Here is a 14,158-nt window from a genome sequence, read left to right as displayed (position 1 = left end):
CCTCAGACTCATATTCGGGGTGGATACGGGTTAGGGGTGTTACAGGGAGAGTGAATCCCCTTGTCTGGCCCCATTCTGCCTTTAAAAAATCCACTACACTACAATTAAAAGTAATGAAAATCTGGAGTTAGTAACAAATGCATTAATCCATCTTTTAAACTTAACAAGTAATCACAACCCCTCTAAAACAACAAGAAAGAAATCCCAAATCAAGTAGTCAAAGGCTTTCTGCAAATAAGCCTTAATAGCACATTTATGAGAAATAAAACTTCTACCATATCCTTTGACTAATTCATGTGCAAAAAGAGTGTTGTCCTCGATCTTTCTACCCTTCACAAAAACATATTAGCTTGGGGAGACCATACCAGGGAAAAACCTGGCCAATTTAGCAACCAAAATATTAGTGACCACCTTGTAAACCACAGAACATCAAGATATGGACATATGGTCATTGGTCATCCTAGGATTAGAAAGCTTAGGAACCAAAGCAATAATTGTTACATTAAAAGTAGGGAGCAACTCAAAAGTATCAAAAAATACTCCACGTCAGCACATAGATCCCCTCCAACAATATCCCAAGCAGATTGAAAAAAACCAAAAATAAATCCATATGTTCCAGGGGTCTTATCTTTTCCCTGGTCAAGCACATCAGCCCTAATATATTCCTTAGTGACTCTCCTAACCTAGCCTTCACTACCACTAGCATATAAAGTGTACCCCAACAAACTTTTGACAATCTCATCATTACAGCCATGCACATTACCATCAATATTTTCAATATGTTTAGTGAAGAAATTCACCATTTCAGAAGACATGGCCTCAAAAGTCTCCAATTTTTTTCCCTCCTCATCCATCAAGACTCTAATAGTATTCATCTTCTTTTTTATTGCAACCTACGAATGAAAGAACTTAGTACATTGATCACCATCTTGCAACCAATCTACCTTGGTTTTCTACTGATAAAATAACCTCTCAACCTTCTCTAACTCAGCAAGCTTAGCCTGCAACATTTTTTTGTAGCCAAACCCTCCACAACAAGCCTGACCAAACTCTTCATCTCTTGCTTTTCCAACTGGCCCCTCTTGTCTGCAACCTTTCCAGAGATATCAAAATAATGTCTTTTATTCAAATATCTCAATAAAGGCTTTAATCTCTTTAGCTTGCTAAATAGAACTTGCATGGGATCACCTTGCACAAGATCCATTCAAGAGCCCCTTACAATCTCCTTAAATTCAGGATGCTTAGCCCAAAAATAAAATAAAAAAATGGCTTGGGCTTAGAAATAAGGCTCCCCTAGAGCACCAAACAACAACCAATCAATGGCCTAAGACCCCAAGAGCTTGAAACTCCACATGAGACTCAGAAAAAACATCACACCAAATATCCTTTACAAGCACCATATCTAACTTTCTAACCAAATAACCTATCTCATGTTTATTAGACCAAGTGAAGTTTGGTCCAAAATAAATGTGATCCACAAAAAATAAGTCCCTTATAGACCCCTTCAAATCCTCCATTTTAGAAGTGCCTTGTATATCTTCCATGTTAGAGCTCTAATTAACATCAGTAATGATGTTAAAATCACCCCAATTACCCAATTAGAGCTACTAATCATAGGGCCAATAAAATTCAATTGTTTCCAAAGTCCTCTCCTAGCTATCCAGAGTTACTCATATACACATCAATTATGATTATATTTTTCCCACCTAAACTACCATGGATAGTAACAAATTGATCAGCTAAATGCATAACAGAAAAATTTAAACTCTTCCTCCATATCAGCCAAATTCTCCCATTAGCAACAGAGTAGTAATTCCAACAATAATCCCAAACACCAACATACTTAGCAATCATGTCATAGCTTTATGCTCCCTAACCCGAGTCTCACACATGCAAAACACCTCAACATTCAAAGAGTTAATCATATGCATTACTTTAACTTGTTTTTTGGGGTGATTAAAACCCTATACATTCCAAAAGACAACAATCATAAAGAAGGAGAATAAGTCTTACCTCCCCCAGAGTAACTAGTTTCACCAGTCCTCTTACTTTTACCCATATGATATTTCTTTTTAGCCTTCATTTTCTGCAAGATAGTAGCTACACCTTGGAAAGTAAATCTAGGCTTCCTACCACCTCCATCAATCTCCTCCAAAGCAACAAAGACTTCAAACTTATTAGAAGAACCAGTAAATACCAACTTACCCCTATCACCCTTCTTCATACGACCCATTATTCCTTAAGATGGAGGATCAATAGAAGGAAGATCATCAGTTACCTTATCTTTACCAACCTTAAAACATAAATCCTTGTTAACCTCACTAGTTTCCACAGCTACCTCCACCACAACACACAATGGTCTGTCATCCACCTGATCCAAACCACCATCCACCACAACAGTCACTTCCTAAGTTTCCACACTGTTAGCCATAATCTAACTAACTGTTTGCTCACTAGAATGAGCACTATATCCCCGAATGGAAAGAATATACTCTACAAAGACCTCAGTCTTCACACACCATTTTATCTGCCCCCATTAGCTCCTTCAATACAATTCTTCTCAGAGTGGCCAAAGATCTTGCACTTAGCACAACAAGATGGAAACCAAGGAATCACTACCCGAACTTTTGCAATATAACCATCACCCAGTTTAATGTCAATCGACCTAGCCAGACTAGCCCCAGCCTCCACTTCAATACACACTTTAGCAAACTCTAATCTCTCATTCGAAGCAATTATGGAGTCTATATACAGAGGCACACCCAAGTCACTCGCTATGTAACTAAGACCACTCATAGAATAAAGTTCCAATGGCACATTGAAAAGCTGAACCCAAACTGGCATCCTAGCTAGGTCAAAATCAAGCCGCTTTAAGTTAGGTTCCCATTTCCTTAATATCAACGACTTAAACCCAATCTCTACAAGAACCCAATCTCTACAAGTCCCATTTGTAAAATAAAAAACATAGAGATTGGAATCAACAAGACTCACTTTAACCATCGAAGACTTTCCTTACAGTATCTCCACAATCTTATACAGAGAACCAAAATTGGGAGCTAACCCGATGAATTGGCCAACCAAAGAATATTTTTACTTAGAAATCCCTTCCTCAAACAAAGCGATCGACAGATTCACTGTCGTAGAACCCTCACAACACTCTGGCGAGAAGAAATCCAAGGATTGCTCCTCCACACCATATAAGAGCCCCCTCCAATCTATATCCCCAAAATGATCACCAGGAAAACGCCATGAAAGACAGCATAGCAAGAAACAAAGAACTGTGAAGGAGCCCTAGACCCTTCAACCAATAGTCCAGCTAATCGAGAGAGAAAATTGTATTCCTTTCATTTGTTTTTATCATTAGACTAAAAGTTATCTTTAAATGTTTCTACATATCAAAATCAATTACATTAAGTGTCTTTAATGATGATGTTAAATTCGAGACATTGAATGACTAAAAATGGAGTGTTTAAATTGAACAACTAATTTTTTTAAAATAGAAAATATTTTAATTTATAATAAAGATTTATAATCACAATCGTTAATTAAGCACATAATTAAGAAAATTTTCTATAATCATTGAAACAAAACTAGCAACTTAAGATAACATAATAACCATACAATGAAAGATTAAAAATCTAATCAAGAATCTCGGACAACAAACATATTTGATGACATGGGCAAATGAACGACAAAAGATTATCAGTTATTAAAAATCATCGATAAACTACAAATCAAACTTAAACGAATCCATAAACGTAAATCGGGTATCCAAATCAAATCCGAAGGTTCAAAACATATAATTAGATTGGGATAGTCGTTTTTATTTTTGCAACATATAATTTGGATTAGTTGATTAATGGATTTGATATCAATGATTAATTTAAAAAAAAAGTTTATGTAAATATATATAAAAACAACTATATTTGTATCATGTACGCATTCATCTATAATTAAGCTCAATTTGTATGACAAATTACTCTGCGTGTATGTTGATGTTGGCTTGTGCGCCTTTATGAAGTTAGCCCAACTACCACTTATGGATATTATTAGTATTTTGTTAGGTAGGGAAGTTTCCATTAATTAAGATGATGAGAATTAATTAACTTTGTATGCATTTGTTGATCCTGTGAATTAATTAGGGTAGGCGAACCTCACTCGGCCATTAATTTTATGAAACCATTGGTTAATAATTACCAACGATGAGAAAGAAAATCAGGCACTCAATTGAATTGTTTAAAAAAAATTGTAAGGATTTTAAACATTTTTAATCTCTATTAAGTATAAATATTAAAATAAAATTGATAATTAATAATGGGTGTTTAAAAGGGTACCCATGTGGATGGAGGTACATTTGTGTAGGAGATGAATTCTTTTTCTTACATTAATTAATTAATTAATGGTGTGGTTGTGGCATTTAACTTAAACATTTCCTTTCGCTGAATTAATGCAAAAAGGAGTATGTCTGCGAAGTTGGACCAAAATAACAAGATCCAATAAGATTTTATCGTGTCTTATGTCTTACCTTTAGGGTGTGTTTGATTGGGAGAATGTGAGATTCTATGGGAATAAAATCCACATTCTCCCGTTTGATTAGTCGGAAATGTCATTCTCGGTAATCTTAAATTATCAATAGTGGATTTTTTGGGGTATATTACTGGAACTGTCATTATCTTTCTTTTCTTAGGTATTATTGGATTACAGACATTTTAGACTAAAATACCCTTAAAAAAAATTCTTTCAAAAATATTCTTATTCTGTCATTGAATAATAAAAAATCTACTAAGGTTAAATTACAAATTTATCCTTAAACTATTTTAGATTTACAAAAAAATCTATAATTAAAATTTTATATGAAATTTAGAGGTTAAAACAAAATTTTACCCTTAGATTAAACATTTTTATATTTTCAATTTTGTAAAAAAATATATAAATTTTATGAATTTAAATTTTTAAAGAAAATATATAAATATTTTTCAATTTGTTAAAAAATAAATATATAATAAGGATAATTTGGTCAAATATACATTCCAATAATCTTTTATTCCTTTAATCAAACACGGTAATCTTACATTCCTGCTAAACCAACCAAACACAAAATACAACATTCTCAGTAATCGTATTCCCTGGTAATCTTATATTCCCACTGGTAATCTTACACTCCGTGAATCAAACGCACCCTTAATGACAGATTTATTTATGAAAATAGATATTAAAATCAAAATCTTTTAATTATTTATTTATTTTTTAATATTTTCATCTTAAAATTTTATTTATATTCACCTCCAATTAAAATTATTTTGTTAATATATATATATATATATATATATATGTATTTACTCTAAATTTTTTTATCTACCATCATCGACCTTGCAATATAAGATGGAGCACTTATATATATTATATTATTATCATAATAAAAGATTAAATAAAGTAAAATAAATTTGAGGAAATATTGACAACTCCGAGAAACTTCATTTTTTATGAAAGAAATGACTAATAACGTATATTAGTATCTTAACGACCATAAGTTATTTCATGGATTATTTTCACTACATCATCAATGATTCTATTAATTAAAACAATTTACATAAATCTTTTTTTCATGTCATTTATATACGTAAATTTTATTTTTCAAATCAATTTTTCATCAATGTATATCCAAATTAAACTTAAATTTAAGAATTGTTTTAGGATCTTTATTAGTGCGTCAAAAAAAAATTTATGTAAAATTCAAAAGAATTGAATTTGGGAGGGAAAAAGTATACATGTAACATACACCCTCCGTAAAAGAAACAAAAATAATCCCTAAATTTAAGTTTAATTTTGATACTAATTAATAAAGAAATTGAATTGAAAAATAAAATCTACGTATATAAATGATATAAAAAAAGATTAGTATATTTTTTAATTGACTGAAATTACTAATAATATGGTAAAAATAATTCATAAAATAATTTATCTTTAACGATGAAGATTAAAGAACCGATTTCTTTATTATTTTTGCTTTGCAAAATTTAGTACAAAAAGTTATTAAATGTAGTTTTTTATTTTATTTGTTTTCATTTATTTAATTTTATAGAACCGTCCATCAAGAGGGGGGGGGGGGGATTATAGCACCGAACTTGATGGTATGAACTACACCTGCATCCCTGCCCAACGCATGTGCTTCAACATGCAGTGGACCCAAAAATGAGAGAATAAGGTGACGAAAAGGATGAAGGATATGTTTTTTGGATTTAATTATTTTTATTAAAATAATTCATATATTTTATTAAAATAAATATTTGACTATTATTATTTTTCTCTAAATATATAAATATTTATTGAAAATAAATATAGAAAATATATCATATTTTTTCTTAGTATCCAAAATAATTTTATAATTTACATGTCAAATTTTAGACAATTATAAAAGCATTATGCTTCTATTTTGGACGTTTTTCTCAATAAATCATCGGTGATCGATATATTTATCGATTTAATACCGGTCAGATTATATTTCTCGATCTAACACCTGTAGCAGTAAAGCGCGCCCCCTGAACCGCGCTATAGGTCGATTTGGCGTCACGTGGGTATAGCGCGCCCCTGATCCGCGCTATACCTGGTTATCTGATACGTAGGGTATAGCGCGGTGCAGGGGGCACGCTATACCCTAAATACCGCCCGTCCACATCCCAATCCTCCCTATAAATACCCCCATCCTCAATCACTTTTATCACACCAAATTCTCTCAAATTCTCTCAAATACTCTCTTTTTAAGGTATATTTTACAATATGTTTAATATTATGTATTTAATTTATTTAAGTTTTTTACTTTATTTAATATTTTACTAATATAATTCTTTTGCAGATATAATGGAAGGCAATCTACTTCGCTGATGGAAATCATATCTCTATACTTTGTTGATACGGTAACATTTTAACGTTTTAATTTAATTTAAATTATTAGTAATAATTAGTTGATTTATTTAATGCATGATTATTAGATTAAGAATTAAATATCTCGACACTTTGCTGATACGGTAACATTTTAACGTTTTAATTTAATTTAAATTATTAGTAATAATTAGTTTATTTATTTAATGCATGATTATTAGATTAAGAATTAATTTTGTAATTATTTTTAGGAGAATGACCGTGTATTAGATCCTTTTATTAGGAATCTTAAGTTAGTGATACACAGTCGTGTCTTGCGTATTTAGTAGAGGCTGGATTCGGTTACATAGGTAGATATCAGGGTCACTGTAAGATAGAGCCAGACCTGATTTCTGCCTTAGTAGAGCGGTGAAGGCCAGAGACCCACACATTCCATCTTCCGTGCGGAGAGTACACGATCACGCTTGAGGATGTTTCTATGCACCTGGGGCTTCCGGTGGATGGAGATGTGATATCGGGGATAGCTTCCGGTTTTTGGACTACTTTGTGTCGGGATAGTCTAGGACGTGTCCCGAAAAATTTTATCGGAGGTAGGATACCGTTAAATTGGTTAGATGCCAATTTTCGGGAGTTGTGCGCAGACGCCTCTGAGGATGAGGTTAAGATGTATGCATGGGCATGCATACTGCAACTGATAGAATGGTTGCTGATGCCGGACAAATCGCGCAACCTAGTTCACTGCATGTGGTTGCGACATCTTATCGACTTTCGTCTCGCCGGATCATTCAGTTGGGGCTCGATAGTTTTGGCTTTGCTGTACAGGGAGATGTGTGGAGCCACTGACTACAGGCGTAATGCTATCGGTGGATGTCTCCTGCTGCTGCAGTCTTGGGCATGGTATCGATTGCCTTTTTTATGTCCCGTTGTGAAGAACCCATTCATATTTCCACTACTTCTGAGGTAATTATAAAATTGATTTTGTATATTAATAATTTTATACATCGTATAACAAATTTTTTCCTTGAATAGGTGGTCTACTGATAGGAAAAATCATCAGGAGCTACCTGATGATTTAGAAAAAATTAGGGTGCTAATCGAACAGAAGGCTGGCACACATGTATGAATTTTAATGTTTAAAAATCGATTTTAGATTATAGTTATATAATTAGATTATTATTTTGATAAAAATTATATATTATTTGTTTTAGTTTGAATGGGTGTCATATTCTACTGATGATGCGAGGGCGGCGATCCCACCTGAGTTGAGGGGTCCATCAGATGTTTGGATGGCGATGATCCCTCTGATCTGTTATGCGACCGTCGAGTGGCACTTCACTGATCACGTGCTCCGACAATTTGGTTGTTTTCAACCAATTCCGGAAGCACCTCGCAATATGGATGAGTTGCATAGCTTAGATAGATGCGGCAAGACAGATATAGATTGGTTGGCGAGGCATCATGAGTGGTTCGTGTTGTGGGAGGATCGACATCGGTGCCTTCCCCGTAGAGAGCCCATTTTTTATGACCTCTTGATGTATGCTGATGGTTATTATGAGTGGTTCAACAGTAACGGGAAACCGTTTCTGCTTCCCGAGGATGCACGAGGGCAGACTTTTCTGCGAAGTCGACAGAGATGTGATCCGACACAACAACATCGTCCCCCGACTCGTGGACGGAGAGCATGTGCTTCCGGTTCATCCTCAGCTGCACCAGCATGACCTTCACAGTAGCCACCACAGCCATTTATGATGCCACCATCACCTTTTCATTACTAGATGTCGCCTTCACCTGGTTTTATGACCCCGCCGCCGCCACCGTCACAGATGACCCCTCCTGGAGGCTATTATGAGTCTATGTTTGTAGATCTAACTTGGGGTTCATATACTGGATATTTGGCGGGTTCAACCTCATCACCCATGGTCGCAGCACAGACACCTCCTGTACAGTTTTCATACTCAGCGATGTCTGGGTTTTCTTAATTTTCCCAGTTTTCACACTCAGCATTTTGTTTTGCCAACCAAGCTTTTTTATAGGAGACAGTGTACCCATACTGCGATTGTATAGCTGAAATCAACACTGCAGCAGCTATATGAGAGCTTGCTTTTACCATGGGCATGATGGCTTGGCATATCACTTCAGAGTCCAAGTTGGGATGATCTTGGTTGACCTCTCCAGCACAACATGTGTGAGGACCGTTGTATATGTTAGTTCACATATGTTGTTTTTCCTCTTCCTTTTCGATACGCGAACTATCCCAATTGCATCCATTTTCGCGTAGGACACAGTAGCATACATATTTTTCGGTCGTGGATCGGTTGACTCTGGACTGAATAGAATTACGGATATTGTAATTTTTATAGCCATCACCGTTTCTTCTTTGCTTGAGAACTCCATGCCTAAAGATAATTCACCATTATTTATTGATGAGTAATATTCATAGTCACCGAGATGAGGCATATCCGCAAATTCTAGCCCGTACATTGCACCATAATCAGCTTCATACATGTGTGTAGGAGGGTCAGTTTGTGTCATATTTCCTGGAACTTCATCATCATCGGAGTTGAATTGCGGTGATTATGGGTGAATGAATAGTCCAGTCTCAGCATCTGCACCAGGTTCACGAAGCGATTCTTCTGGTGGAGATGATGGTTCCTCCATGCTCTACACATTTAGGTCGAAGAACCTACTACTTGCACGCCTTCCCCTTGAACTAGAAAGCATATCGACATTGAGATCGAAAAAGTTCGCAGTCGAATGCCTCCCCCTAGAGCTTGAAGCCATCGTGTCAAATGGAAACTGCACAGATGGTTGCATCAATGACATCTCCACATGGTCAAAGAAATTTGCAGATGAATGCCTTCCCCTTGAACTGGACACAGTGTTGCCATACGAATTGTTCGTGGACCCACCTCGGTATATATCGTAAGGAGTTACGGATGAATGTCTCCCCATTATGGCATTAAAATCATTACACATTACTGTAGTCGGGCTCTCAACTTGATCAACTTGTTCAACCAGCCCATAGTGTGAGCTTAAAGATTGACCCCGAACATCACGCACTTGAACAAAATGTGCATATATCTCAATAGCGACGTCTGAATAATTACTTTGAGCTTCAACCATCATTTGAACATCATCATTGTTCGAAAGTTCGAACGCTGTATAAGTTAATGGCAACAATGATGTTGGAAATCTGTACTGCAATGACGACATTCTTCTACTACTTCCAACATGAATCTTCATCGAAATCTTCGTTATCAGCTCTTCAAGAGTTATGTTTCTCTTGAATGATATTTTAACACGCTCATTTGATACGAAAACAACGTCGGTTTCATCTTCTCGAATTTCACCATCATAATAAACAATAGCTGAAAGTCGCGCCATTCTTTGAGTTTAAAAGTGCGGCAATGTTATATCTGTAAAAAAAAATAACTGAAACAAACCTGATTAAATAAATTATATATGAACGAAAATATAACACAAAATTTTTTTTACACATCAACGTAAATAATATAATTTTATATTATTACCTGCACCGCAAAACTATTTCGACGTATGCTTCCGCTTTTCAATTTTACAAACATAAAAATTAATTGAAAATAATTAGTATAATATTTTTTCAAATAATGATAATAAACAATAAGTATAATTAAAAAGTTATAACAAAATTACCTTATAACGAAAAATCTCACGAACTTCTAAATCAAATATGAGAAGATTGCCAGAATTATTACTCGTTGACGGAATTGTTGTATTAATTTATAAGTTGAGAAGAGAGATGTGAGGAGATGTGAGAACCGGATGAGTGTATTTATAAATATATAAGAAGCGGTACCTGCACCGCGTTATATGTAATTATTATATAGCGCGGACCAGGGACCGCGTTAAATATAATTTTGGTACGGAGTATAGCGCGACCACTGATCTGCGCTATACCCCTACGTGGCGTATAGCGCGGAGCAGGGGGCGCGCTATACTCCACGTGGCGCCAAATCAACATATAGCGCGATTCAGGGGGCGCGCTTTACTGCATCAGGTGTTAGATCGAAAAATATAATCTGACCGGTGTTAGATCGATAAATATACCGATCACCGATATTTTTTCGAGAAAAATACATCTATTTTGATAAATAATATTTTAAAGAATAAAAAGTGATGACTTCTTAGAAGTTTATGGTCAATTTTAGATCTTATATTATTTAGATATAAAGATTTTTAAGTATTTAATATAGTATTTTAAACAAGTGTTTATGGAGTGATAAAACATAAAAATAATACATGCACGTTATCTTATCGACTCGTGCTCATGTAATTGCATGTCTTTTTGATTGGATCGAGAAGATGACTATAGTTAAAAATTTTAAATTATTATATATTTTATATATTTTATATTATTTATTGATAATTTATTTTTTTCATTTTAATTTTATAAGTTTATTGTTCATTAAAATTATAGAAATTCAACATAACATAAAATTATACATTGATTTTTATGTGTCTTTGACACTCATTGTGTATTTTTTTTTTGAATAAATATATATATATATATATTTCATATTATAATTATTTTCTCTTTTAGTCTAGAATATATCCACAATACTGTTGCGTAGATAAAAGAGACATAACATGTCCCATAAACCACAATTTTAGAGACGATTTTACATTCTGTCTTTATCTTACATGATAAAAAATACTAATATAAATTTAACCTAAAATATAAATGTTTTTTTAAAATTAATTTTTGTTTCGGGTGATATTATAGTTAAAAAAAACAAAAACATTACATTCGATTAATGGAGAAAAGAAGATTTTTAAAGCGGATTAATAATTCAGTTAATGTCGACAGACAAAAACACCCTTGGCACCAGTTCAAAATTGGAAACCCTCACAAGGGTGAAAAAGACCTTTAGTTTCTTCTTCTAGTGATGGTTGCCTGTAATTATTGTTTGATCCTTTTAGTATTTAAATCCTCTATGCCAGCACCAAACTCGATCCTCTCACTCTCTCAGTCTCACTCTGACTCTGATCAATGGCAGAAAAATCGAAAAACACTCTACTCTTCTCCTCTTCCATTTTTCTCCTCATCTCTTTTTCTTTCGCTGTTTCTGACCCTGTACAGCTGCAAACCCTATTGCCCCGCCCTCTTCCTTCTCCGCCCACTTTATCATGGACAGACTCCGAGCCCGAATCCGATTCACTCACGGAAATTGCCGAACTCAACACTGTTAGTTCCAATACCACTCTGGAAATGCACTTAGAATTGCACCACTTAGATTCTTTTTATTCCGAAGAGATACCGGAGCGACTTTTCGACCTTCGACTGCAGCGCGATGCGCTCCGCGCTGAAACGATCTACTCCCTGGTTTCGATTGCCGTTGCGCGTGACCCTCCACGCGCGGGAAGCCGTTCTGGGTTCAGTAGCTCCATTGTATCCGGACTTGCTCAAGGTAGTGGAGAGTACTTCACGCGCCTAGGGGTTGGTACTCCGCCGAGGTATCTTTATATGGTGCTCGACACCGGTAGCGACGTCGTTTGGGTTCAGTGTTCGCCTTGCAAGAATTGCTACTCTCAGACTGACCCGATTTTCGATCCGACTAAATCACGCTCTTTCTCTGGTATTCCCTGCGGGTCGTCGCTTTGCCGTAGCTTAGATTCATCTGGATGTAACCAGCGCCGGATGTGTCTTTACCAAGTATCTTACGGCGACGGCTCGGTTACTTTCGGCGATTTCTCCACCGAAACGCTGTCGTTTAGAGGAACCAGAGTGGGAAGCGTGGCGCTCGGTTGTGGTCACGACAACGAGGGCTTGTTCGTCGGCGCAGCAGGTTTGTTAGGCCTTGGTCGGGGGAGATTATCATTTCCTACCCAAACCGGACGCAGGTTCAACCGGAAGTTCTCTTACTGTTTGGTCGACCGTTCCGCTTCTTCTAAACCCTCTTCCATGATTTTCGGTGACGTTGCCATTCCCCGAACCGCCGTGTTTACGCCTCTGCTAAGGAACCCAAAGCTCGACACGTTCTACTACGTGGAACTGCTTGGGATCAGTGTTGGCGGGACACGTGTCCGCGGCGTCACGCCTTCTCTGTTCAAAATGGATCAAGCTGGCAACGGAGGAGTCATTATCGACTCCGGCACGTCTGTCACCCGCTTGACCCGACCCGCTTACATCTCAACGAGGGATGCGTTCCGTATTGGGGCTTCGAAATTGAAGCGGGCACCCGATTTCTCGTTGTTCGATACATGCTTCGACTTGTCGAGGCAGACTACCGTTAAGGTACCAACGGTAGTGCTGCATTTTAGAGGAGCCATGGTGTCATTGCCGGCGACGAATTATATGATTCCGGTGGATAGAAGCGGGACCTTTTGCTTTGCTTTCGCGGGTACCATGAGCGGTTTGTCCATAATTGGAAACATACAGCAGCAGGGTTTCCGGGTCGCATTCGATTTAGCGGGTAACCGAATCGGGTTTGCTCCCCGTGGATGCGCTTAAACAGGGGTATGGTTATTTTAATCAGTTTTAACTATGGTTAGGGATAAATCTGGTTGCTTGCCTCTATTTTAATGTAAGAAGAAACAAAACCTTGGATGGATTTGAATGAGAGAGGAGAAGAGCGGGTAGCTTGTCGGATGAATCAGTGTTGTTTTTTTGCGGCCCTTTTAACGTTTGTGTTCATTGCAAGTCGGTGACTGCATTTTCCCGTGTTTTGGATTTAACGCTGACGCTTTGCAAAATACAAATGTAAAGGAAGCATCCATTTCAATGGATCAAAGCTGGCATTGTAGTAAGTTTGAGGGTGTCATTCATTAGATTAAGGTGGGGCTATCGTATTTGAAAAAGGATATGCTGGTGAGGCTGTAGCCAGTAGTACATTAGAAGTTTAATAAGCGAGGTCCAAAACAATCTCTATGTAGGAGCTCAAGTAAACCAGGAGGAGGTGAAGACTCTTCATAAATAGCAAGGGTCCACTTATTATGGTATCCACCTTCATGATCATGATTCGTGTGTTATGTTACAAAATGCAATTTTCTCTTGACCAAAGAACCAGGCCCCACCAAGTGAGATATTTATAAATTTCATGCTTTTTCCATCTCAATGGCCCGGTCACCGCTGGTTTAACAACGATTACTTAATTTCCATTAAAAGTCCGTCAATTTGGTATTTTTTTTTACGGTACTGTTAAATCAAATGGATCTATCAAGTTAAAATAACAACTGGATAATTGTATTCTATTATAAAATAAGAACTAATTTATAATAAAGGTTTTTCATCATGAATATT

The 14,158-nt window shown here is 36.2% G+C and overlaps 1 protein-coding gene across 1 annotated transcript; it reads left to right on the top strand.

Moving 5' to 3' along the window:
* The first annotated feature begins 11,867 nt into the window (after nucleotides 1–11,867).
* Nucleotides 11,868–13,857, top strand: LOC120208109 (aspartyl protease family protein 2-like). The gene has a single exon (XM_039207462.1). The coding sequence runs from the start codon at nucleotides 11,909–11,911 to the stop codon at nucleotides 13,367–13,369; it is 1,461 nt and encodes a 486-aa protein (XP_039063393.1). The 5' UTR covers nucleotides 11,868–11,908; the 3' UTR covers nucleotides 13,370–13,857.
* The last annotated feature ends 301 nt before the right edge of the window (nucleotides 13,858–14,158 follow it).

Source organism: Hibiscus syriacus, unplaced genomic scaffold, assembly GCF_006381635.1.
Source record: "Hibiscus syriacus cultivar Baekdansim isolate YM2019G1 unplaced genomic scaffold, ASM638163v2 tig00015910_pilon, whole genome shotgun sequence".
In the NCBI taxonomy this organism is placed as follows: Eukaryota; Viridiplantae; Streptophyta; class Magnoliopsida; order Malvales; family Malvaceae; genus Hibiscus; species Hibiscus syriacus.
The sequence above is the reverse complement of the archived record's forward strand: the minus strand, read 5'-3'. Positions and strand labels throughout refer to the sequence as shown.

Excerpts from the sequence above, each read along its gene's own strand:
- LOC120208109 (XM_039207462.1), top strand. The coding sequence starts at position 11,909 with ATGGCAGAAAAATCGAAAAACACTCTACTCTTCTCCTCTTCCATTTTT.